The 27,558-nt window shown below is 41.1% G+C and overlaps 1 protein-coding gene across 2 annotated transcripts in view; it reads right to left on the reverse strand.

The window, feature by feature from the left end:
• Positions 1–27,558, reverse strand: part of CTNND2 (catenin delta 2) — a 538,559-nt gene that overhangs the window by 233,126 nt on the left and 277,875 nt on the right. For both annotated transcript variants that reach the window (XM_086469516.1, XM_086469517.1), the window contains one exon: positions 11,420–11,672. In XM_086469516.1, coding sequence (XP_086325642.1) covers positions 11,420–11,672 — 253 coding nt within the window. The remainder of the gene's footprint in view (positions 1–11,419; positions 11,673–27,558) is intronic.

The following is a 27,558-nucleotide window of genomic DNA, read 5'->3' on the forward strand; positions in this document are numbered from 1 at the left end:
ATGCTCTGAAATAAATTTTAGAGATTGATGCATAGCTTGTTTTCCTGATTTTTTTTTCCCTATAAATAATCTTCTGAAGGAAAACAGCTCCACCAGTTCTTTCCTTCACCCTTCCAAACCACTTTTTTTTTTCCCTTTAGCAATGAAGTGCAGACTTTTCCTCATCACGGATTCTTGACAAACAGCTGAGAAGCTGTTAACTCCTATCCCATTCTTACTGCTAATTAAAAAACAGAAACAAAAAAAAACGAAATCCCAAAACCACAACACAAACACTTCACTGAAGTAGAGTGAAACTAAGTCATGTTTAACATTAATAAAAAGCAAAATCTAAGCCAAATTCTGATTTTATTTTCAAATAACGAAAGGAAAGAAGATACACTTTCAGTATCAGACATTTATGTCAATGAATATGTAACAGACCAACAGTAAGGCTGCTGCATTCACATTTCAAGTTATTCTGAGAAGCTGTTCACTTTATTATTATGAGGCAAATCTGGCCTAGTAATAAACCTGCTGGGGATCGGGAACTATTAGGCTCAGTTTCACTGGTCTCGTGTGCACAACCAGTGTGATTACAGGCACATACGAGGTGATAAACAGGCTCCTCAATGGAAGCACTTCCACCTAGCTGACTTGAAAACTGAATCAGCAAGAACCGTAACAGGAAACGAAAAGGTGGAGAGGTGTTCAGTGTGCATTTTGAGACGTCAGCTCTTGAATTTCTCTGGGAAAGCCACCCGCACATATTTGCCAATGAGGAAATTTCATTTAGGAAGCTCCCCCCATGAAAAGGCAGTCCCCTTCTTCCTACACAGCAAAACCAAACTGATATGAAGTCCCTCTTACCAGACCCAAGAACTGGATCCCCATTTTTACTGAAACAACGTATACAACCTTACATACTTCAGAAGGAAGCTTTTGTGCAGCGCTTCTCGTTTTTTTGGGGGGGTTTCAAGATGTTTTTTTTTGGAGGAGATATTCTGGTATGTAAATCGTGCAGAAGCAGAAAGGTGACAGACGGTTGCTGAAGCTGTGCCACAGAAAATGCAGTGGTTGACGGGATCTGTTACCCATTAGCAGCTGCAGATAAAACCTTTACTGGTTAGGGTAAAATTTCATTAAAAAAATGTAGCTGCTGACAAATGAAAAAATCAGCCACTAGAGGAGACTGCAAAAAGAAGATTTCATCCTGCAGAGAAGATTTTATGTATTTAAAAGAATTTCTACATACATGAGAAGAAAAAGTTTTGCCTAAACAGAGGTTCTGCAATTTGGCCACCCGTGGCAAACTCCATTCTCAGCTAGGATGTTAAAGCCACAGGAGAAATCAAACCCCCTTCTTCCACTTTTTCCTGAAAAAGCCTTCTAACATCAAAAGATCCAAACCATCCTCTATGCGCCAATCTGTGTGTGGCCAGAGCTCTACAAGGCATTTGGCAACTAATCGGATGCAGAAAAATGTCAAGCCTTTCCTATTAAAAGCTATTGGAAGGAATCACAGAGTTATACAGAAAACTCAAAAGGCATAAAAAGGGTAACCCTTACGAAAGCAAACTTCTTGCAGGGGGAAAAAAATGCCATTCAAGACCACAAATTTAGGTATGGTTATACAAACACCTATGTAATTACAAGATCCTATCATCAAACATCAGAGGCCGCTTCTATCCGTGAATCTTTGGACGTGGATTATGACTTACTAAACCAGTTCAAACATTTTATGTCTTCAGCTACAGTAAACTTTATTAACAGCAAAACATCCGTTGTGAGTAGGCCCAGACACTCTGACTCTCTGCAAGCAGATAACTAACCATGCACTCACGTTTCAGAAATATGCATCTCCAAGTATTGAACCCAAGAGGGGACAGCAGCAATACAGTTCAGTCAACAGGGAAGTGTCAGCTCTGAAGTAGTAGGTTGCTCCAGGCTCACCCTCTGCCTGGAGTCCTAGCAGGCATCTCCTGGGCTTCACCGACATGGTTCCCTCCGGTCCTCCTTGCGATGCAGCAGCAGCTCCAGCCCCAGCGAGGCCATCCCACCCTGTCACCACCCACGTCTGGTGATCCCTGGCTGCACACGCAGCACCGCTCCGCCCTGAGTCAAGGGGTACAGTATCGGCACGTCTCCAGTCAGCACCATTTCCCCATGCAGTCCCATGGACAGGTGCCCTCCAAGGAGAGTGCCAGCGGGCACTGTGGTCACAGGCTGTCCCCATGTCACCTCGTGGCTGAGGAAAAGTAATGCTGTAATTTTCCACCCCACATCAATACCTTGCTAGTGGGAAAATCCCAGGTCATGAACATTATACCTAACAACTTACACACCACCTCGGGCTGTAGACCAGAAGAATCCACCCATGGAACACCTTCCTGCTTCTTTTCTGAGACATGTTCAGAAATAAAATACAAATTTTATATATTTCTTTTTAATTGTTCTGAACCAGGTGATTTAAGGTCAGTTCTTCACTCTGCCAGAAATTGTTTGATTCTTGAAGGTCACACGATACTCTGCACTTCAACCATCTATAAACCAAGAACAGGAGAACCCCATACTGCAAACGCTGTTGTGGAAATAACCTTGCTGATTTTTGGAGGCATAGAGAAGTCCCAAGTAGAAATCATGTTGGTGTGTCTGTAAGGAGACAGCTAGGACTATGGAACTACAAACACTGAGTTACTTCATAGTGGTTTGAGAAGTTACCAAGCCTGAATATTTTAAGGACAATGAAATTACATAAAAAGCAGCTATATGAAATTTAGTTTCTGAATCTTTCCAGGACTCACAGGGAGTCAAGAAGAGTGACCACTTCCATACTAGTAACAAGAGCTGGAACAAGTGAGCCTGGCTGATCAGCACAGCTTCTGAGCAGGTAACGCAGAAACGTGACATGATCCTGACTAACAGGAAGTTAAGGGAGTTTCATTTGGTAAGAAACTGTTACCTGTGTTGTCAGTATTCATCCCTCCCACTTCCACCAACACACACACACACGATCACTTTTCTTTAGCCTCATCAGCTATCAGGGCCAAACTTTCAAACTAAGTTTTCGTATTCAAGATGCTCAAATTCAGGTATGTGGAAGGAAAAGCATAGCATCAAACAGCATAAAACAAAATATCAGCCCTCCTCTTTGAAATGTAGTATATGAACCAAATACATCATGTCCTGGTGTGGAACAAAAGGATTATCAAGCAAACTTAAAACGATTTTTAAAGAGTAAAAAACTAAATTAAAATACCTCATTCTTTACACTTTTGCTCATATCCTGAAGTAAATTACTTGTTTTACCTCAGGGCAGAGTTTGCACAGCTCCTCCTTTCCCCACATGTGCCCTCCTCCTCTGTATTTTTACCTTTGGTATATTCAGGAAACCTAGAGATCTCATTCTGTCCTCCTTTGGGCTAAGAAAACATAACCATTTCTTCCCAGGTCTTCAACTATCCAGATCCCTCCACTTCATTGCATGGTAAGGATAAAAGTGGCCCCCAAATTATTAGAGGTGGGTGGCAAGCTAAACAGCAAGTGATCCCACTGTTGCTGCAGTGGCTTAAAACAAACAAACAAAAACAAGTTAAAAGGACAAATATTTCACGGTAAGTCTAGAGACTAGGAGTTTCCCTGGCAACAATGGCTGTAGGATTTCTATGGGATCACTGGTGGCTTTTGCTTCCTAGGAAACCACTTGCTTAATGCTAAGAAGTGTGATGCATCTCTGAACCTCACTTGTTCATTGAGCTCCTGGAGCGGGGCAGTGGAGCGGGGTGGGAAAGCAAGATCCAAGTGAAGGCGGTGGAGATTGCCAGGGGATCGGTGATGTACTGGAGGAAGGCTAGGGGCTGCACATCAGGCTCTGATCTTGCATGAGCTGGCAGTGATCGGTCTACTCCCATCTAACATATTTAATCTGCATAGAGCTAGGGTTCTTAAAAGTCAGGCTCTTAATCTATAAAAGCAATAAAGTTCTGCAAGAAAACAAATGTTGTCGGTCATTCTTGCCCTTCATCACTTGCAGCTCAGCTCTACACTAGAAACATTATTTCAGCGAACTCTCAGTGTCACTCTCTTACAGAAATCTGCACTCCCAGTGACACATTTTGTACAACGGCTACAAAATTAGCTGGCTTTTGTTTCCTGCTTATAAAGTAGTTGTGCAACATCACACTGAGGTCCAGCTTCAGAAACTAACAACGTCTGCATAGCAATTTATGTCGCAGTGTGGAGGATGATTTTCAGTTACTTTTTTTAATGAGAAAATTTGAGACTGTGTCCTGATTTTAGCAAGCTACTTCAAAATTTTCCTCATTCATTTTCTCCACCTAACACATTTCCCTCCCCTCCCTCCCATCACATTTCCCACGGAAGTAAAAGCAAGATTATCCTTTGAACTTCAAAGCACCTTACAAATTTAACTTACTCTCAACATCCTTGTAAACAGTAAGATCATTATTATCCATTTGGCTGATGAGATGTCCAAGAGCTACTACCGAGAAGCTTTTTATGTGGTTTATCTTGCCAGGAGATTGTAACAGCTTACATGAGCCCAGTAAAGCCTGAAAGTATGGTTCTTCCCCATGTTTTTAATGTCTGGTTGGAAAATACATTTACAACATTTTCTGGCTCTTACAGTCTGTCATCACAGAAAGGCACCACGCAGATTTTGCACCTGTCAAAGTTTGCAAATGAGCCACAGGATACTGAGCAGAACATGTGACAAAGTTGGAAACTGCATTGAGACGTATATCCCCCATTAGCAGATCAGTTACACTGTTCAAGAAACAGAAATGAGCTATGGACAGCATGCGGGTGAGGTACACTGTCGCCCTCCTTCCTGGATGAAGCCGTTAAAAGACGCAAGTGATTGAGAAAGAAAGAAACAGTGGAAAGGACTTTGTTGCTGTTCTTCAAGTGGCAGACCAGCAGTATGGGGGGCGGGGGAGATAATAAAATTGTCCAAAAGGGAGGCATTGGTCCCATCTCTCCCCCAGTTATTAGATGTGCACATACCAACACTACATGGAGTCCCTGCCACTGTCCTCCTGAATGCCCTGTATCACTGGCAAGTACATAACAGGCCTTCCACTTCTTTCCCTCCAGTATAAAGGAAAGTAATTCCCTTCTGGTAGAAGAAGAGGATTTTAAGAGCTAAACTTTCAGATCAAAATAAGCGACGAGGCATCATCTCTCTCAAAATTATAGCCTGTATACTGCATAAATAACCTACCAAATAAATTGGCTACATATAACCTGTTCTACTCTGCTGACGGTTCAGGAGAGTAAGCACTTCTGGACAGACTCATTATTCAAATGACATGGACCAGCACTGTCCGTGTTACCGTGACACATGGAAATTGTGATGTTCTGTGATTTCAGTGGGGCAGGTTTGTTAATGACAGGATCCTCCACTTCAGCCCCAGGTTGACACTTGCATGGACCAGTTCGCTCCTTGTTTATTTTGCCATGCTCAAGCCAGAACTAAACATTCTCTAGGAAAGCCTTTTCCAGCCAAGGTTTCCAGCTACATAAGTCTCCTGAAACTCCAAATTGACAGACTGTAGGATAGTCTATGGATTCCCACCTCACCTATTTTATGGAAGGAGGCTTCATCCTGAGTTACCTACAGCAGGAAAGGGAAACAGATTGCTGTTCATTTGATCATACCTGCTACGTTTTCTCGAAACTATTTTGTGCACTAAGTAAAAATTCATAACTTCTATGTAGAAAGGACTTGTATGAGGAATTGCAATCTGCTCCAGACTTGCTATTCTTGAATTGGGTGTGTATTTTTATGCTGTTTAGACTCTTCAAATTTATTTTCTTTTAGGGTATGTTTTTCACACTCAGAGGAGTACACATTAAAGCCTGAGAGGCTGTACAATTTTTACATGGGGAAAATAAACCGTGTATTTCCTTGTTGAATGAAAGATATACTTAAACACAGAGCAACAAAAGGAGTATGCTTAAACAGCTCAAATCTGCTCGGTTCTACTAAAACAAGGGGCCTGGCCCACGTAAATTTGATTCGTAGGGTGTTAGTGGGACCTAGGAGGTTGAACCTTTATTTTCTCCTTTTATTTATTTATTTAAATTCTCCTTTTATTCTCCTCCTTTACTTTACTCTTAATTTCAGATAAGGGTAAGAGGAACCTTTGAAAACTATTGAGTGAAACGGAGAGCTGCCTATCACACACTGTGTCATATAAAAGTGGGGAAGTGTATCTGCAAGCCCTGTTCTGTCTCATCCAGACCAGGAATATGAACTTCAGTGTTCCACCTCTCGGATTAGAGAACTGTCCCAGAGGCCCACCAACAGCCCTCTGGATTTTGAAAACCCAAGCCCACACCTCAGGAGTGACCACAGCAGTGCCACACAGTGTGGCCACCAGCTGTACTGAAGTGACAGCAAGGCCTTCTACCCCATCAGACTTTTCTTTCTGAAGGTGACAACCCTTCCCAAAGAAGCTACCAGACACGTTCCCACCAAGGTGTCCAACCTCCCACACAGGCAGGTTTACACTGTTATTTTCTTACCTTGTTACACTCTTCGAGTGCCTGGCTACTATTCAGATGTACAGTAGACTAACTGTTAACACTGAGACAATCCTTGGAACAAAATGAGTCTAAACACATAGTGAAGACTGCTGCAGAAACATTTGTCTTTTAACAGGCCATGTTGCAAACTCTGTGTGCTATTCTCATAAGCAGTTTCACTGGAGCACAGAAATGTAACTAGAGTTTATTTTATTTCTATCACTTTTCCTACAGAAAAAGAAAGCTCTCTAGCCAGTATTTTGCAAATGGAGCACATTTTTGTGGAAAAAAAAGAAAAAAGGAAAAAAAAAAAAGAAAAAGAAGGATGAGTTTTGAAACTTACAATTCACACAAAATGTTCTGATCTAATTTATTTCCTTTCATGAATGGAAAGAAAGACAATTTAAAAGTTAAGAAGAGAGACAGCACCATCATCTTCTGCTTAGGAGGAAATTAAGGCCAGCAGAGGTAACGAAATGGAAAGTTGACTCTGAAAGCACAGAACAGAGCAGAAAACTCTCGGGATATTACAGTTAAATCATGCAATACCTGAAAAACTTTGTCTATATGCTGATCCATACCCAGACAATTCTAAATGTGAGAACCACTACGAGATACCTGGTTTTAAAAATTTTCTTTTCCTGTAAAGTTGCAACATGATTCTACAGCTAATGCTTTTTTTTTTTTTAACAAGCACCCAATCATTATTGTCGTCTGCTCTATAATGAAGCTTTACTCATCAAATTACCCTATTTCTTCTGAATAAATAGTTTTAAAGGTTCTGTATCTTGGGAAAGAAGATGCCATAAAAGAAAATTTTAAGTGGAGATCAATATAATTCAATGCAGTATGAAAACAGTCATTTGAACTCCAAAATTCAGCTTAGTAGCCTTCATGGAGTATATTCCATGTAATTCTTGCTGTTAACTCAGCTTCTTACCAGCTTCTTTGCAGGAGATGTGTGTATACCAGCGTGGAAACAAAAACAGGTGAGAAGTCACAAAACAATGAAGGAAACATGTTGACTCCACCCAGTAAACCAGAGACAGTGAGTCTATAAGCAAGCAAAACCACCATTACTGCAAAACCTCATTGGTATGTATTTAATTGAAGGATGGGAAAAATTATGTATTTTTCATCTGTAATGAAGCAAGTGTGATTCATCAGCAGTGGTACATGTACACGGTTTCTTAATAGGTTAAAAACTCAAAAATTAAGTAATTTACACACACTTGTCAGGTTTGTACTTTGGAGTAAAATTTGGAAGGCACAGAGACTGACAACTGGATACCCGCATTTCTATTTCTAGGGCTCCCCAGTTCCTCTAAAGTCTAGGAATAGACAAATCTTAGATAATTTGCTGGTGCCAAGAGACAGATTCATGACTTTGCTCACTCACAGTTCAGTACAAACCAAAATGAAGAGAATAATTAGAAAATAAATATTGTATTCTTTCCCTCCCTATACCACTTCTTTATAGAAAAGATTATGGCATGAAACAGTTTATATCACAGCCCTACTGCATGTTTCTCTTCCTTTTTTTGACATGAAGTAAACATAAAAAAATGCTCTAAAGAATCAATCTGTAAATTATTCTGGATACTCAACTTCTCCATTTTCCATATGCAGAACTTAAGTTTTATTTCTGACAGGTGATAAGGGTCTTATTTCCTTTTTAAATAACAAAGACTCAGACTCTCCATCAGTATAGATGTATATAATTTTATTACCCATTATAGGAGATCATATCAGCTAACAGTCTACCTGCATAAATTAAAAATGATCCGCTAGCACAGACTTGATAATAAATACCTTGATACTTTCTAAAACTAGTTTTTGTCCTAAACTTTAAGTTAATGAACATTGAACTGCATTTTATGACAGTTGGATGATGCAGAACAGATGTTGAGCTAAAATTTCATTTGCCAAATGTCAGCTCAGAACACGTATGTAAAACTGCAGTATTAGTAATCCGAACTATACAGTGAAAACAAAGGAAAAAATTGCAAACTGCATCAGTGCCTGCCAACAGTTTTTCTGGGACTTCAGATGGAAATTCTGCCCAAACTGAAGATTCTAGAAAATAATGTTCAGTTTCAGGAACTATAATTGCTTATTAGGTTGAGTACGTTCTCTTCCAAGTATCTATTTCTCATCTTGAGCTGACCGACATACAGCAAACGCTCATCAAAAGCTTGCAATTAGCACACTTTCGTCTCGTAGATTTTTCTCTGCCAGTGAGCCTTTGTTCAGACCTCTGGCTGGACAGGTAGGCTCAGTGTCTGAAAATGATGGCTGCCATTCCCCTCCGTGATTCCTGTCAGTCACAAAAAACCCCCATCCAATCAGCCAACCAAAGCAGTGATAGGTCTGTAAGGAAACTCAGAACTTATCAGTTGCAAAGTCCATCTGCTGACCAACATATTAATTTTTTTTCTTGCTGTGTAAGGTATAAACGGTAACCCTATGAGGAACACAACACAACCTAACACAGTCATTCAAAGTCTTTCTTGTATTTGGGCCATGTTTTCCTTTTCCTAATTAGAGCCACTACTTCTAATTATACCTCCCATGTGCTACCCTAAATAATTTCTGCCCTTCCACAATATTTTTTCAAGCATCTGTAAAGTCTTCTGTCCCCTCCTTTCCATACTTAAAATTTACCCACATTTTTGTAGTCTATCCATGGAAATCAACTTGTTAAAAGTCTCCTGATTGCTTTTGTTGCTTTTCTCCAAACTCCTTCCAATTTTTCAACATCTTTCCAATAGCTGGATGATCAGCAACTGCTGGAAGCCACAGAGAGTTTCACAAGCCAGTCTGCCAAGGTGGCCTGTAGCTTCTGAAGACTAAGTCACAACATCCTCAGGTGTGCTTCTGACATCTCTTTGTAAGAATTATTCAAACCAACAAGTAAGGGCGGCAATACTAAGTAAGAGACACACATAGTCCATGGATCAAATGAATGAGATCAAGAGTAATGCAAACCTCTTTTACAAAAGTTATTTTGTGCAAAATCCCAATCCATCTAACAGTAATTAGCAGTTACATTAAAGAGTTTATAAAGTTCCATTTATACCTGGATGTCTGCTCACTCCTACCTTACCTACAGAAATCAATACTTGTGAAATGCACAAGCAGTATCACAAGATAAGAAAGAACAAAAAAAGCAAGCAAACGAAGAATTTGCAAGAAGAAATCCTTTTACAAGCACACATCCTATACATTAACTGACTAACAGTTGTGAAGTGATAGCAGATCAACTAAACAGAGATACACTGTTCCTAAAATGACATTATGTCTAAGACCTGTAGAGATACTGTAAATATGTCTTTCCTGTCTATAGGGAATAGTGCCTTCAACATCATCATGCTTCTACTAAGAACATTTCATACAGATTACCGTCATTTCTCCTCTGGTTTAGTGCACTCCTAACATAATTTTCTTTAAGTTTGAACACAAGACAATTACATAGCAAAGCTCTTTTTCCTCCATAGGCTTTTATATTCTGGAATACAAATACATCACAATACCAAGGTTTCAGAAAAAGATTGTTTCCATCTGGTTACCAATGTTTGCTCTGGGGCAGGGGGAAGAAGGGGAGGAACTAAATTTATATTTTTTCAAGTTTCTAGAGGAAAAGCAAAGGGCGAGGGGGGTGGAGTGGGGGGATGTACAAGACAGAAGCCTTCTCAAGTAAAACTCTGCAATGGCAGAAGTAGCTGCAAGCAGTGATACTTCTGATGTGCCATACAATTGTTGTGTTCTCTGCTGGAGAGACAGAGAGAACTGCTATAATGGTAAACAAGTAGAGAGATCAGGTTGTGAATATTTGGTTTTTAATGCAGGGAATTAAATCTTTTCAAATAGTTGCTTAAACACCCCCAGCATTTTCGTTGGGGGCAAATTTTCAGGCTCTCCTATCATTAAGTAACACAAAGGAAAAAAAAAAAAAAAAAAAAAAAAAAAAGACACCATCTGCCACAGCAAGACCTTGTATAAATTAACACTTTCAACAAGTTTAAACTTAAGTTACCAAAGAGACTTGCTTTCTTTTCCATCAGAAAACTGAACAAAATCACCAAGTGCATTGACAATTACAGTTAGCATTTCCATCGCTGTTATCATGGAAGTCAAATCATTTGCCGGAAGACTGACTCTCTCTAATCCATCTGCCTGCTTGGGGTATGTATGGCTGTAAAGCTTCCTCCTTGCACCCTCCCTAGGTATACGAGGATGGTCGTGCCCCACAGAAACATTAAAAGTTGTGCTATATAATAAAACCACACACAGTAAGTAACAACTGTTTCTGCAAAGCTGAAATAGATACATTCTGTTAGCATATACTGGCTTTGGAAGCCTGCACACACAGGGTGAAGCAAGAGCCTAATTACATGTTGCTTCCACATGGCTCAGCCTCGTTGCCCAATAGCAGAATATCCTTTTCTGCAGCTTTTATGAATATGAATTGCAATGAAACCAAGAACTGTAACAACTTCTGCCCGAGAAGCAACTTGAAAATTCAATTCACAATGTCAAAACAGTCATACCACTCCTCCCACTTTCAGAGAAAATTACTTTTCAAAAGCTTTTGAGGGATGGTGCTACTGAAAGCAGGCTAAAACACACACATTCAAGACCACATCTATCATTTCATTTCACAGAAGAACTCATGAGAGCCTTCCAAGGTAAAACATTAGGACAAAGCTGTTACACAAACAAAATCTTTCATGTACAATCACCGTGTTGTGTTTTTTGTTTTGTTTGTTTGTTGGTTTTTTTTTGTTTTTTTTTTTTTTTAATATATTCAACAGCAGAAACATACAAAGCAAACTGCAATTACAAACCCCTGCACAAGCAAGAAATAGTAGACAATGAAGGTTTCACCCACCTGGGATCTTTCTGAATGCTATCAATGGAAGGTGACCTAGCCAAGGTCCCTTCAGGTGGGATGGCTGGCCCAGATTTGCTGTATGGTGATTCAACGGAGGGACAATACTGCAGCTGTCGGTAGGGGTCTGCGTAATTGGAGGCTGGGCCGGCCGCATAGCTGGCCCTCTGGAAGGTCGCTGTTGCGTTCTGTGTGCCGTGTTGACTGCCTGTGCGCTGTAAGGGTACGGAGTCGACACCAGGGGAAGATGGGGCTACGACAGGAAAGTAGGGACAAAGTAAAAAATTGAGGACCTGTTCACAGAAATGGTTAACCAGGTCTAGGCAGAGGAAAAAAAAAAAACCAAAACAAAACACACACATATAAAACAGGGGTTCAAAAAGAATGAGAAAAAAACAAAAAACAAAACAAACAACACTGTCATTTTCAAAACCATTGAAGTAAATAACCATCAAACGAATTTCTAAATGACTTGCCATTTCTGGGCTAGAAGACCTTTATGCCAGTTAAACAGACCGTAGCAGTCCTTTTCACTTGGGGTTTTTAACTGCACTAACCTGAAATGAAAAAGTGCAGAAGCAGCATGGGAATAGTCAAGCTAAGATTCACAACCACCAGCGAGTGAGGCTTTAGTAGTCCTTACAGGGGTGGAAGTCAGTCAGATCCACTAGCAGAAGGAGGTCCAACCCAGGCTCAAGAATCCAAATTGAGGCCACAGAAACAGCCATAGCCATCCCAAATTTGCAATCCTGGTACCCATAAAGCAGATAAAACCAGACACTTGCTACTGAGAGATGCTGCACATGCTTCGTTAACCCATCTTCTGCACATTTCACTTTAAGTAAGATTTAAGGGACTGCTACTGCTAACTCGGTCTGAAAAAGAGCTGAGTACAAGGTGATCACGAAGATGTCTTAATGCATGCCGGCAACGGCTGTGCTCACACACCACAGCTCAAGATTAATGCATTAACAGTTTTGAGCGGCTTAACCAATAGATTTAAACTGACTTAATGCTTTTGTGACTCAAAAATATTATTAACCTCTCTTGTAGGCCATTATCTTTCTGTTACAGCACCGTGTACTGGAGATCCAGTCTAATTTATGATTCTTATTAAGCATGCAGTATATCTGAACCAAAGTCCAGTTAACGGCAAACGGATTATCACTGTAAGGGCCAGAGGACCAACATCCACGTGATCTTTGGCCTGGAAACAAATGCAAATGAAACGCTGTCTCTGCTCAGAAGGAAATTTGGACTGTTTGAAGTGGCACATGAACTCATGGTGGCTCCCATTTCCCCCTCTCTCAAGACAACAAAAACACTTTCGCCAACAGGAGCGGGCCCAGGTCCGAGACTATTTTCAGCTGGGTCAAATTCTTATGCTAAACTGTAGGCAAAAACCTGCATATCCAAGAAAGAGGTTTTCATAATAGATTTCCCAATCATTTCCCATTAACATGGACATTTACATTTTAAGAAAATAAATATTAAATATATTATAGGTCCATGAAAGGGCTTTAAGCATTTTATCACGAAGCGTCAGCAAATGAAATACAGTGAGCTTTAAATAAAATTACAGCAGTTTTGTCTCACCTAGTACTTGTCAAAGTTATGACACCTGAAAATTTTTAAATTTTATGAAATCTTTGCCTTATTTTTCTTATTTTTTTAATGGTTCTGGAGTATATAATTTTACAATAACAAGTACCATCTTATAACTTTGTTACAAACATAGATAGGTGGGATCACCCACTTATCTATTGCCCGATCATTGAGAGTGTTCAAGGTCAGGTTGGAGGGGGCTAGTGAAAGGTGTACCTCCCCATGGCAGGGTGGTTGGATTAGATGATCTTTAAAGGTCCCTTCCAACCCAAAGCAATCTATGATTCTATGATTACGTTCACTTACATATCTAGCAACATTTTAGAAGTATCGCTTTTAATAATTGCTAGTATAGATTTCCTTAAGAAATGAGTAATAAGACACATACAGACCTTTTAATAAACCTGCATCAGTTAAAATGCAAGTATTAGTATAACAGTATTAGCATATTCAAATACCCCATACACAAATCATGCTAAATTCAGTGTTAGGAAGACACGTGGAAAACATTACACCTTAACAGAAAATACACACACTTCAAAACCAAAATTGGTGCCTTGCGAGAAAAAGAGTAAAACAAGAAGTTAGGGAAAATACTGGAAATATTTTCAAGTGAAAAAGTGAAAATGTAATTGTATACTGACATAGCATACTCTTAAGCACTGTCACTCTGCAGAATAGAGTGTTAGCTTTTGACACATGATATAGTGAATTGCAAAAACACTACAACACTAATCCTGCTAGAAACAAGAACTTCATTGTAATGTAGATTGCTTTCCAAGACATTCCACTGTATTTCCCTTCCTCTCTTTTGCAAGACAGTTCAATGGAAATCGTTTTTGTTTTTAAACTCTTTGAAAACTTTTCTATTTTCTCCTTTGTCTTGTTATCAAAGTAGGTACTTACTACGAACTGAAACTAGCTGCACCCCAACACCTCCATGCTTTTCGAGTCACTCAGATGCATTTCTCAAATTATCTTTCTAGCAGACTGTTACTGCCTTTTGAATTTTATCACAATGAACTCAGAAATCCCAAAGTCAGAACATGAGAATAAGACAAATCTATGACTTGGTTAAACATTCACAATTAAGCTTGTTTGGCTAGTGTTACCCAGACCAATTAAGAGAAAAACAAAAAAACCCAAATAACTAACACTTTAGAATAACTTCTACATCTAACTTGACTACAGCCACCTGTAGACGTTTTTACGGGGATAATTTCAATTTCATGTAAAACTGAAGCAAAGCCATCTCCTACCAATACGTTATTCTTGACTAAACAAATCCTTTTGGCTGCCAGACTTACTGACTGTAGTGCGGCTCTTTAGGCTATGGCAACTTTCCATCTATTGAGATCTCCCTTCTGTTTAGCTATTAAACCAGTAAAGCTGTACTGATTATGTCTATTAAAATAAATAAATTTGGAAGTCCATTTGCCTCACCTAGCAGCAGTAAATCTTCAGTGAGCGCAGGAGCATCCAGAAGGCACACACCTGGAGTGGACTAGAGAGTGTTCACGTACCAGCTACATTTGCAGACAGTCATGTAACCTTTCTACTTGCTTTTAAATTGAAGACACTTACCCTTTTCTCTAACTTTTGCATTTGACTCTTCTTTCAAATCCAAGCCAGCTACACCTTGACCAGAATCAGCATAGCATGAGTAAGACACAATACCACTTTGACAAGGATCAGGAGTTTGCCCCGGCACGAGAAGTCAGGAGTGGGAAGGAGTTGCAACAGAAGTGCTGCTTCTGGAGAAACGGGCTGCTTTCCCCTCTCTGAGAACAAGCCACCAGCCCAGCCCTCCTGGGACCTGGCCTGGTTGAAGCAGGATCATGGCCAAGTCATGCTGTTGCCCTGGGTCTTTGGCGGACCCTATTCTGCCTCTGCATCAAGGTAAAAACCAATAGTCATGACCAGACTGAGAAGAAGCAGGTCTGGTTTTGTGGACACCTTGACACCGCGTTGATTTTACAAGAGGCTTGGAGGTAAAGGTGTCCACAAAACTACACCTGCTTCCAGTCTTCTGAAGTCCCAAAACTGAGAAGGAGATTAAGGTTAAAATTAAAGAAACAAAAGGCCTCAAAACCTTACTTATCCTGTATCTTCCTTTACCTAAGTGACCACCCGTGAAAGCATTGTTTTTAATAGTGACTGCTCTCCCCATGTTTAAGTATCTTACATGGAAATTCAGTGGTTGATGTCAGATAAATAAGTCTCTCAAGTTCTGTTCTGCTCCTTTAGCACTGGTCAGCCTACCTGCGGCTCCCTCCCGGGACCGCTCAGCACAGCGGCCTTGCAGAGACACACAGAGGGGGGCACTGGCTTGCAGCTGCCTCCCCAAGCACTCGCTCCGCGCACACGAGAGGGCCTTGGACGGCCGGCAGCCTGCAACGCTGATGGCAGGGTCACAGCACCCACTCGCTGCGGCAGCCAGCAGACACCGAGCATGGCACATAACATGCTCGGTAGCAGGCCAATAAATCCCTATACAAGCACTGAAATTTAAAATTTCCTGAAGGAACCATGCTTCAAGAGGAGCAACTTTATTTTGGGTTGAGAAAAGGGTTTCACTGAGAATTTCCAAAGTGAGCATTTCACACTGTACAAATTAAGAACTATAGTCTCAGTGAAGAGATTTCAGTTTGTCATCTAAAGATTTAAGGTCTTCTTTTAATTTGGCATGTCATTAATACCTTAAAAATACCTATAATCTCAACCCTTCACTACTGCAGCACCAGAAAATGGAGGGTCTGGGGTACCACACAGACATTTATTATGTTCTTACAGATCTTTGCCACAGAGAAAGAAAAGCCCCTGTTAATTATAATGAAAACCCTTCAAAGACCTGATGTATGCCCTGTTTATGGTTCACTTGATTGCAGACAGCATACAGAAAAGCCAGTCTGTAATTTTCTACAGCTTTTGCATAGTATTAACAAAGATACAGCAACTTTTTTATTAATGCTGAAAATTCAGGTGTATCACTAATATGCTCACAGGCTCAGAATAAGATACTGAACTTAGAAATTCAGTTTCAGATTTTGTATCTACTTTTCAAATCTATGACACCTCTGGAAACAACTAACAAAAGACAAAAAGCAAGAACACGTTAATTTAGGCAGGGATACTATTGCACCATACCTGAGTATCTTAGGGAGACCAAATTCATGTAAGAACTATTAAAAAGTTCAGACTTCCTAGAAGTCAGAGGGCATTTTGGCCAGTTAACATACATAGGATCAGACCTTCAGAAATGATAAATTAATTTACAAGACTTATCTTGCTACACCTTCTTGCTGAAAATTACTTGGGTGATGCTGCTGTTTGATTTGTGGCTATTACCTTGTAAAATTTTCCTCTCGTTATTCTATATTAGACATTCACTTCCTGTGTTAACATCCGCCTTGTGCCTTTCATAGATTTTGCAATTCTTTACTTTTTTCTTTTTTTCTTCACTGATTTGCACCTGCAGTTGACCCTTACTTTCATATGAAAGTACTGGCCACCCCCAGTACGAATGTCCTTTCAGTGCAATATATGTCCACCATCCCTCCACGAGTTCATAAAGGATACAAATGCAGTGCATTCTGTTGGTTGCAAATATATAGGAAGATTTATAAAACAGATATTTTTCCCATCTAATACACCATAAAAATAAACACAGTGCATTCTTTGTCAAGTAGGAAACAGAATTCATCAAGTGTAGGGGGATACAAACACTTTTTATCTCTAAATGTTAAGTGAGTGTTTTAGAGTATGCACCAGCTTTTTTGCAACAGAAATTTAAGAAAATAGATTATAATCAAGCTAGGAGCAAATCACCAATCCAAAGTAACAAGCACAAGCAGTTCATTTTAACACTGTTCAAGATGTACGGTAATACATATATAATAATAACAAATTTGCTTGGCAGTTACTTTTAGCAGCACTTGGAAGTGTGAGATTTTGGAGAAATAGATGGTTGGGGGAACCTGAAAATATTTACCAAAAGAGGAAAAAACCTGGTATTAGCAACTGCCTCTAAGGTAGTTAAGATTTTATGAAGGCACTATCATATTCTCTGTTCAAAGCACACAAGCACAAGGAATTTTGTACTTTAAATATGCAAACTGAGAAGCACAGCAAAAACACACCCCTCAAGGATTTCAATATATGAGGCTCCAGTTTAGATTTAAAATACCCAGGACCTTACACAAATACCATCACCACAACTACGTAACTTCCTGTAGCTGAAACAGGAAAAACAGTCAAAACAACTGCAACTTCTTATTCCTCATTTTCCATTTTCTCCTTACTCACTTTTCCGCACTTTTTATTTTTGTCCTATTTAGTTGCTGATCTTGCAATCAAAACTCCAGTCTTCAAATTCTCAGCCAGAGAGAAATAGAAACAACCTGTGAGCAAACCTTCCCTTGCATTCTCACAGGACAGGCTCTCCTCCAGCCAGCCAGCCTTTGCTCTCAAAGTGTCAACCTTTTACGGAGTCCAGGATTGCCTCAAAGTCCACACAGTCAATTAGAAAAGTCTCTTTCCCTCTATTACCTCCGTGTCCTTGCCCTCTCTCAGGGATTTCCAGTTATGCTTCAAAGACTCAGCTAGCCTTGTTCCCCCTAGTTTTCTGCTGGCTCCAGCTTTCTCCAGATGCTCATATTTTGTGTATATGAGGGGAAATACAACCTCCTTCCCTCCAGTCAGCTCCACCATGCCCAGCTCAGCACCTTGGCAGCCGGCACGGCCAACAGCCAGTCTCCCTGCTGTAGCAGGTATGTCTTTTTAAGGGAACATAACATGCTGTAAAGGGCAAACGCAAGCAAACAAAGAAACAGATACTGAACAGCATGGTACTTAGCAAAAAAGGTCTCTTTTCCACCCACAAACATGTTAGTCACAATTTCCTCAGGTACTGGTTATACCTGGCTGTCACACCTACTTGTAATTAGTGTGTCTACATGCTGTTGCAAGCATGTATTCAGTAATATTTTTATCATCAGATGTTTCCACGACATGGTAAGGAGGAAGAAGCCTTTTAATCAAGGCAACATCTATGTCCCTTCCAGATGGCATGACAGGAGATTTATGTTGTTCCCATCCCACGCTCAAAACCAGAGGTAGCTGTTTAGCCGCTATGCTACTACTTCTATGGGAAATACTGTGCATCTCTGTATTGGTTAACAGGTTCATTCCCACCACCAATGAACATCATAAGCACACTCAAAGTGATTGTACGCCTCAGTAATGAATTATTACCCATTTGATATTTGATTCTTTCAAAAATCTTAAAATCATCTCCTGACCACCGCTGTATTTACATGCCGCTGTTTTGCAGAACAATTTCTTGCTTCATAGAAAGGAAACATCACTCGTGCTCTGCATATTGTCATGTTTAATAAATCCTCTTTCAGTGCAAAACCTGACAATCTTTGAAGACTGAAGTTGCTACTGCACTGATGTATCCTTTCATCTCGGTTTTCTAAGAGCGTTCTTTAGATCTGACACACTAATTGTTACAATAAGGCTGAACCTTCTTTTGCTTAGAAACTGATGTTTTTCCATAATGCAGAAAGAATCAGTGAAAGAAAAAGCTGCCTCTCCTCGGTTTCTGAGCTATTCCTCTGTTTACAGAACAGCTGGTATCTGGTCACTTTGAAGGCTCCTTTTGTCTATATTGTTCCACTTCAGTTTGCACATTCTCACATTGCCTGTGTTTTAGTTTTCTTTTTGTTTGAAACACATACCTTTTTTTGCTTTTATTGAACAGTTCCATTGGGGAAAGATGCATAACTGCCATTGCCAAACTTAGCATATGGAATCATTTTCTTAATCACCAGTTTAGACTTGGCATTTATTTACTAGTAATTATTTTATTAATGGGTTCAAGTATGTAATTAGCTGGTATCAATCCAAAATCACCTAGTTCCATTAGGATTAGCAATGGAATCAATTACATACCACACGAATAAAGTAAGGATTTCTGTACCTCTAAAGCAAATTTTACTGAAGAAGTTGGTAGACAAGTAATACAGTGAGCAGCAATGATGACAGTTTGTCTCTCAGACATCTGTATTTCAGACCAATAGATACAGTGCCTGAGATGAGTGAGTTCCATTCAAGGTTATTTGCAGCTGTGCTTGATGTGACTTCAGTGAAACCTGAAGTCAAAACTTGAACGCAGCCTCTTCCACAGACAGGTCTGTTACAAGGCTTCACTGCTGTGCCCAACTGCACTTCTCCACACCCAGAACCTTCTCAAATTCTACATCCATCCCTCTAGTTGTCCTTCACCATTAGGGTCCAGAGTTACAGGGTGTCAATCACAGTAACACAGCCTGTATCTCTAAAGTGTATACAGCTAAACCATCATTTTGAAATCCATGTAGTCTGAGGGGACACCAAAGTTTTATGCAGATATTAGGATTCCAGAGTAACTCTGTGTTTTCAATTATTTCAGATTCCCAACTCTCTGACTCAAGGCAGGAGTGACTTCCTTCCTTCTTTGCAACCAAACAGGGCAGATGTCATGTTTTTCAAGTTTTCAGTATTAAAAAAACAACACTACTTTCCACCTCCAGGAACCGACTGCATGTTAATTAAGGCTGTCAGATTTTAATCTCCATTAATACATGCAACTTCCGTTCTCAGACTCAGCTTCTAGCATGTTTCAGTGATGCTGTTCTACACAAAAAAAAAAAAAAAAAAAAGAAGAAAGAAAGAGAGGTGTGTCCCCATAATGTGATAACTGCATGGCCAACTCTGGCTGCTAAAGGCGTTATTCCAAGATCTTTTCTCAGGTTGTCTTGTCTCTCCAAGTCGCATCCCTCAATTCGGGGAGAACATGCAGTTTAACTCCTATGTTACCCGAGCATTTAAACAGAGAAGGTAACAACTACCAAGGCCCTTAAAAGCTACTGCCCTTTCAGAGTCTGAGATACTAAAATTCATCATGCCAGTTTCCTCACTGGAGAGAAAATTCAACTCTGAGCAATGGCACTACACAAGACATGCACGTCACTTTCCTCCTCTTTGTAGCACTACATGGTTTCACATTGTGCACATGAGACATAATGACCGTAACGACTATAAAACCCGATCACAGCAAACCCCACAGATCGTACTACTGCACATAGACTAGTCTACTGCAACTAAATTTCTGTTTCCACTCCAAATTCACCTTCTCTCAAAATCCCTCTGTTAAGTTTCCTGTCCAGCTGGCCAACACAAAACAGAACACATGGACGAAAGACACAATTATTATTAAAAAAATGTATAAATATTATAAGACAATAACAGATTAACAGCCTGCACTGCATCATGCTACAGCCATCAAACACATAGATGTCTTCTCCTTCAGATTCTAACTTCTCCCTATTTAGTACACTATAACCCTACATAACAAAACAGCTACTAACTCGTATTTTTCAGAACACCTTACTGAGCTCCAGCTATTTTAATTAATAGTTTCCACTCTGGAGCAGAGAATTATTTTACTATTAAGTTAACCACATTTGTAGTCCAGTGCCAGACCATCCAATAGGTGCACCTTAACCTAACTTCTGCAAACGATAGTTTGAAAGTTGCTGGACCCATTATAGTAAAAACTAACATCTTTGAATACTTGCTGTACTCATAAACACTACAACCCTACAGATAAATTGCTGAAATGATAGAGGAAGAGACTACCTCTAATAGATGACAGTCTTATATAAAAAAAGATTACATCTTGAGTTAAAAAAAATAGTAGTGAGCTGGTGACTTTTAAAAGAGCGCTTTTAAATACAATGCTACAGAAAGAATGATCCTCTAACAAAAGCGTTAGTTGTCTCAGAGACATTACTGGGTAGTCACCTCAGGCACAGCATTGTGGTTTTGTTCAGCAAAGACTTACAAGGAGATTTATGAAAGGTGTTTGAAAACGCTTCTTATTTCATCAATGACAACTTTGTATTTCTACACAACACTGAATTAAATAAAAAAAGAATGGACATAGTCCTGCATCACTGAAGTCTAATGGAACCAGGCTTTAACCTGAGACTACACCTGTTCAGTACACAGATGATAAACACAGACAGTTTCTGGCACAGAGCAGACGCTGTATTTTCTCAATAGAGGCAGATAAGATTTACAGGGTATGTACTTCCCTAACCAACATTTTGTTATCATACTTCTCCCTCCATAGGTGGCAAAAGTCAAGGGACATCTGAGAAGCGTTCAGACATGCTCTAAGCTATCCTTCTATTAAAAAAGGAGAGCAAAAGAATTAGAAAATACATAGGACAAACCACAAGCCTCTGGAGATACCCTGTTCATGGGACAGAGGAAGGAGGCTGTGGGTACTGACTATTTAAAAAAGTTTCTATTCTGAGCAATGGTGAAATCTGGGCTGTCTCCAGATGGGTACAATTCCTCTGTGGAACCCAACCATGGGCTCAAAACTTTGAAGCTACAAATATCTTACTTAGAGAAATGCTTCTCCACTATAAGGAGGATATCGCTCACAGAATACTAAGGTGGTTCTGCAGGGTTTCCACCTCCTGCCATTCCCTCCCTCTCTCATTGCTCTTGTCCACAGCTTTACAGTGACCACTGGATACGACTGAAGTTGAAAACAATGTCTTCTATTATACTCCTGTGAAAATTTTAATAGGAAGGAAACAAAATTTAAAAAAATAATAAATTTATTTCTCAGAGAAGATGCCATTGTACCTGAAAAAGAATCACCTAAAAACATATATGCAAGAATCTAACACAGATAAGTCTATAGCAGACGTCTGGGTCTGTTGAATGAAACAGGATTATGACTTTGCGTCACTTTGAGGTGATTTGTTATTCACTACACAGACCACTAAGGTAGTTTGTGCTCAATTTACTTTGTACCAAGGATTTGTTCCCCGCTTGTTTCCTATAATTCTCTCTCCCAAAGCAATGGTATCAAGTGGATGTCAGTCAGGAATACAGGTCTATTATCACTACATTACCAAACTAATAGAGAAGCAGTGGTAGGAATAATTCTTCTTTTTAATTTCCCTGAAAACATTATGTCCTATAGCCAGAACTCCATGCTGTGTGATTTACCAGCATGATCCTCAATTAATCTGCAGCTGTTCCATCACAGCATGCCCCTGCACAGCACACCAGCTTGTGACAAAACAAAAACCAAAACAAACCTGTCCCCCAAACAGAAAAAAGCCCCACAATCTAAGCAGGAAGAAGCTATGTTTGGTATTTACAACCGAACTATGGCACTTTAGGACTGAATGAAAACTAAATAAAGATCTGACAAGCAGTACAATGGACAAAGGCTTTAATCCAAGTGGGGCAAGTCAAAGCTGATTTTTCTGTTGCTCCTCCTTTTTTGCCTGAAGTGACAAATTTAAAGCCAAATAAATAAAAAAGATATTTGAAACTAAGGTTCCCTTTTTACTTTCAAATGAAGTATTTGTAATATAGAAACTAGCACGTAACAGGTAGCTTTTTGTTAATAGCTACATGCTGCTCTGAAACCAAAGTAAAACTATACCAATGTACCCATTGATGTCACTGTAAGAATCTGAAAACATGTAATTGTGTGTATATTGGAAAACCTTTCTTTTCCTCTAACCCCCTTAAAATACCTTTTACTTATTAACCTGAAGTCTATGGAATTACAAGTGATACATATGGTTAACTAAATTCCAGTTCCATGCCGAGAAGCAATACTAACACAACCTGAGAAAGGATGAGATAGCTGTGGGGCAAAACCAGGATATGAACTGCCCTGTGGAACATGCCACTGGTGATGGGCAAGGCTCAAACTCAGAGCCTGATTCCCAGAGCTGAAGTTACGTATGCATGCCTTACAGGTGTAGAAAGTTGTGAACCAAGCCCTCTATATGGGATTCATCATGACATTAAAATTGGAGTCCCACAATGTCATTTTCACAGTCTCATTTAAACATAAGAATGCTGTGCTAATTTTCTAAATTTTTTCCAGCACGTTTAAGTCATCGACAACTTCAGTGATCTGACATGGCTAAAGAGAACAACTTACCAAGGGACTGCTTGCTGTCAGGTGTTGTAAATGACTACCAAAAAGGTCTCTCTCTAAGCAAAGTTTAAACAAACAAACAAAAGCATTCTCATTTGTTTCAGATCTCATCTGAATACTGAATACCAACTGCAAGGCCTGCACCTGGGTTGGGGCAACCCCTGGTAACAACAGAGGCTGGGTTATGAATGGACCCTGCTGAGAAAAACTTGGGGGTGCTGGTGGATGAAAAGCTGGACGTGAGGCAGCAATGTGTGCTCGCCAACCGTATCCTGGGCTGCATCAAGAGAAGCGTGGCCAGGCCCTCTGCTCCACTCTGGTGAGACCTCACCTGCAGTGCTGCGTCCAGCTCTGGAGTCCTCAGTATGGGAAAGACACGGACCTGTTGGAGTGGGTCCAGAGGAGGGCCACAAAAATTATCAGGGGACTGGAGTACCTCCCTTGTGAGGACAGGCTGAGAGAGTTGGGGTTGTTCAGCCTGGAGAAGAGAAGGCTCCAGGGAGACCTGACAGTGATCTTCCGGCTCTTAAAGGGGGCCTACAGGAAAGATGGGGAGGGACTCTTGATCAGGGAGTGCAGTGACAGGACGAGGGGTAACAGTTTCAAACTGAAATGGGGTAGATTTAGATCAGCTTTTAGGAAGAAGTTTTTACAATGATGGTGGTGAAACACTGGCACAGGCTGCCCAGAGAGGTGGTAGAAGCCGCATCCCTGGCAAAATTCAAGGCCAGGTTGGAGGGGGCTCTGAGCAACCTGATGCAGCTAAAGATGTCCCTGCTCACTGCAGGGGGGTTGGACTAGATGGCCTTTAAAGGTCCCTTCCAACCCAAATTACCCTGTGATTCTATTGATACTGTTGTAAACTATTTCATAACCACTAAAAAAGAAAAAAACCTTAAACTTTTAACCTTTTAAGGTTAAAAACCTTAACAATGGTTAAAGAACAGTTTATCTGTAAAAGTAGACAGAAAAACACTATCAGTATATGATGCCGCACAACTGCAACGAAGTAGGATTAATTATTTTTGAAAGAAGGGTAAATCACTATAGGATACAGATTTCTAACTATTTTCATATGGCAAATTTTACAAGTATTGGAAAATAGCTTCACAATATGAAAAAATGTTCACATTGAAATAATTCTAAAAATACCAAACATATCCAATACTTTATTAGAGATTATAATAAATATTTACAGTCTTGTGAAGGTGATGTACTTTGGCTCAATTCACACATCCTTTGTAGCCTCGTGCTCCTTTTGTAAGGGACAACAAAGGAGCTAAGAGACAACACAATGTCGAGAATCAAAGAAAGCCTAAGCTGGACCAGCATAAAAAAACCACAGCAAATGACGTACTTAGGTATTTGGAAGCAGCATTAAGCAGTCCATGCAACACTCTTCTCCATCCTTGTTGTAAAAATCTCAACTGAAAAAAAAAATAAATCGGCTTGCACCTACCCAGCAGTTACTGTTCCCACAGACCGCCGGCTCCCTTGCTGGCAAGGCAGAGCTGTCTGGCAGCAGAGCAGCACTCCCTCCCGGGGCAAGGAGAGGTCTCTGCCCCAGCGTGCTGGCAGCAGAGGGAAGGCAGGGCAGAGGCAAGGAGCTGGCAACTGGTGCAGCTTTCCAGCAGCAGCTCCACAAACTTCTGTCTACCAGGTCAACAGGATGGACGTTCAAACAGGTTGGGCGTGCAGCTGCCTTTCTGACAGGGAGGGAGCCACCAGGCAGTGGAGGCGAACAGCACGTGAACCTGGCACTGAGAACGGGAGGCCATCGGACACCAAAGAGCTCGGACTGCTCTGCTTCACTTGTCCAATGGAAACAAGGAGAGGAGGAGGAGGTCAGAGCCATCTGGGCACCTACAAGCAACAAAACTAGCAGCCTCCCCGCCCTGCAAAAAAACCCAAACAAACCCAACAGTGCAATCAATTCTGTATGGACTGCTCCTGTCTGGGAGGCAGAAAAAAGGGGATTTTGCCTCTCCCTTTTCTGCCTCTCCTTTAGGTCCTGAATACAGACCTGATCCTCACCAAAGGCACATCACAAGATGGAACAAGGAGGCAGAAGAGAGAAATAGCCCAGCCACGTTGCGATAAAGCCAGCAGCAGAGTGACAAGAGAAGGAATGCCAACGTTCCTTGAAAATCTTCCCCTCAGACACTGCTTTACATCCAGAACAGCAAAAGCCTGGGCCAAGTGCAGCAGGGGCAAAGCAGCAAACACCGGCACAGCTGCCTGGGTCCCCTTGTTTCCCTAGCAGCATGTCTAATCAGTGAAGAAAGACTGGGCTCTGGGAGCAAATGCTGGCCCTACCCCACTAACACAAGACAATGTCACAAATAACTAGGAGCAGTGCTTGACATAAGGCAACCCTTAGTGCAGACTCCTTTCCTTCAGCAAACGAAGAACCAGGCAGGAGTGGGAGGGAAGGCAAAGAAGAGGACAGCATCTGTCCAGAAACACAAGGTAATTCTCACCTTCAGCAGTTTGTCCTGAGCCACATCACAGGACAATGAAATACAGAGATTCTCCCTGCTGCTGGCAAGTGCTTGAACAGAAACCATGGCTGGGAGCAACAGGTAACTCTTCCCTCTGAAAAGGAGCCCTCTTGACTCTCCATGGCTCTCCTGAGAGCGCTCTCCCTCCACACAGAAACCCAGCTCGCAAAGAACCACGTTTCTGGTTTGCACCTGCCATCACAAATTCTGCAGGCCTCTTCTCTTTGATCAGCACTCTCCACCATGGGCCCCCGGAGGTGGTGCAGCCTGCAGCAGGCACAGCTTTCCGTAACAGACAGCTTCAGAGGTGGTGGTGCACTGGTGGAACCACCCAAGCATGAGTGGGAGGAACCTTGGAGAGACCTGGCCTGAAGGAGAGAAAGCCATCAGAGAAGCTGGAGGGCAGCCTGGCAACTGCCTGCACACACAGGGACATCATGCAGCTGTGGAGGTAGCACAAGAAGTGCTGCAGGAGTGGCCCTGACCCATGCATACTCCCCAATGGATAAGCCATTGCAAGAGCATGCTTGGTAAAACCTACAAGTCTTGCACCAAGCCACTCTTCAGAGGCAAGTCGAACTTTGACTGCTTATCCTTTCAATATTCAACTTCCTTTCAAAAGATCTTTCATTTCAGGGTCCTCTTTTTATTTCAGCAGTATCAACCACAAACCCTACTCTTCCTTTTCCTAACCCTCTCCCCCTCTCTCTGGGAAGCACAGAAGAGTCCTCCCAGTGACTTGCGCGCTCTGTCTTTGTCACGCACCCAGCCCTCAAAACTAGTGCCAACTGGCTGTGTAACCACACAAGCTGCTGGACTTCCCCCGATTGAGCTGCATCACAAGGCCTTTCCCAGGGTGACCTTCAGGGACCAGAGACAGAGATTGTCCTCAGGCTGTGCATCCCAAGGCAATCCTTAAGGTTTCTTCAAGATCGTCAAGGTTCCTCTGGTACTGGTACCAGCGAGATGTGTATGTCCTTCACAGAGCTGAGGAAGACAGGTTCAGTCCCCCAGTGTAACTGCTGGTTTGTCCTTGCCGCCTGTGTGGGGCTGGGGACAAAGTACTCGCCCGCAGCCCCTGAAAGCAGTGAGTGCTCTTAAAGCACAAGCACTCTGCAGGTTTTGAGGTCTAAATGTCCACAGCTCACCAGTGTCACCAGTGCTTTTAAGCAGCAGTGCTTATTTCATCTGATAAAGCCCCAGTTTGCAGAGATAAGCACAGATCTCCCATTTACTACCCGTGCCTCCCAGACCATTGGGGACAGCAGTCTTTCAAGGATTTTAATAACTTTATCCAGAAATCACATCCTTTTTACAGAAGAAGGCCAGTCTCGTTTCACCGAGGGACCACAACAAAAGCAATTGTTGTTACAAGCTTCCAGAGTGCTGCCAGCCTCCAGAGGATGATGGCAACCGGTCCCACAGACCCCACTGCTGCCGAAGCCGTGCCCCCTGCTGCAGGTCAGCACCAACAGCCCAGAACCTGAGCAGCAAAGCTGCTTTCTCCTCAAGGCAGATACAGAAATCCCAGGCTTGCAAAATAGCAAGATTTTGGCTGCTTGGACTTGCTTCATGTTTAACGTAAAATAAATAACAATAACTAAGAACTAAATCCCTAGTCTAAACTACTAATTCTGCAAATAAGCGAACAATCACCAATTCTGTGCCCCACTCTGGCTGAAAGGCAACCCTTCCCTGCCTCTTAAGTAATAGCCCTCTTCAAATTCCAGCAGCGTTCACGTAAACTTCCCACAAATAAGCTTACTTCTACTATTATTAACTTGGGATTTCAATTAATAATGCAAGGCCTTTAGGTTTATAAGGAATAAGTAACGCACCTGGCTGGACAAAAATGATCAGTGTTATTTAGCTGGGTTACAAATACAAGTTGTAAGTTGCTATTCAGTAAGTAAATTAATTTGTAGTTATATTATGCCTGAGTATTCCCTCCAAGTATATCTTTTGTGGATTCACATTTCAAAAATAGACTTTCAGATTTATTGTTA

Source organism: Leptosomus discolor, chromosome 8 (genome assembly GCF_034619465.1).
Source record: "Leptosomus discolor isolate bLepDis1 chromosome 8, bLepDis1.hap2, whole genome shotgun sequence".
Lineage (NCBI taxonomy): Eukaryota > Metazoa > Chordata > Aves > Leptosomiformes > Leptosomidae > Leptosomus > Leptosomus discolor.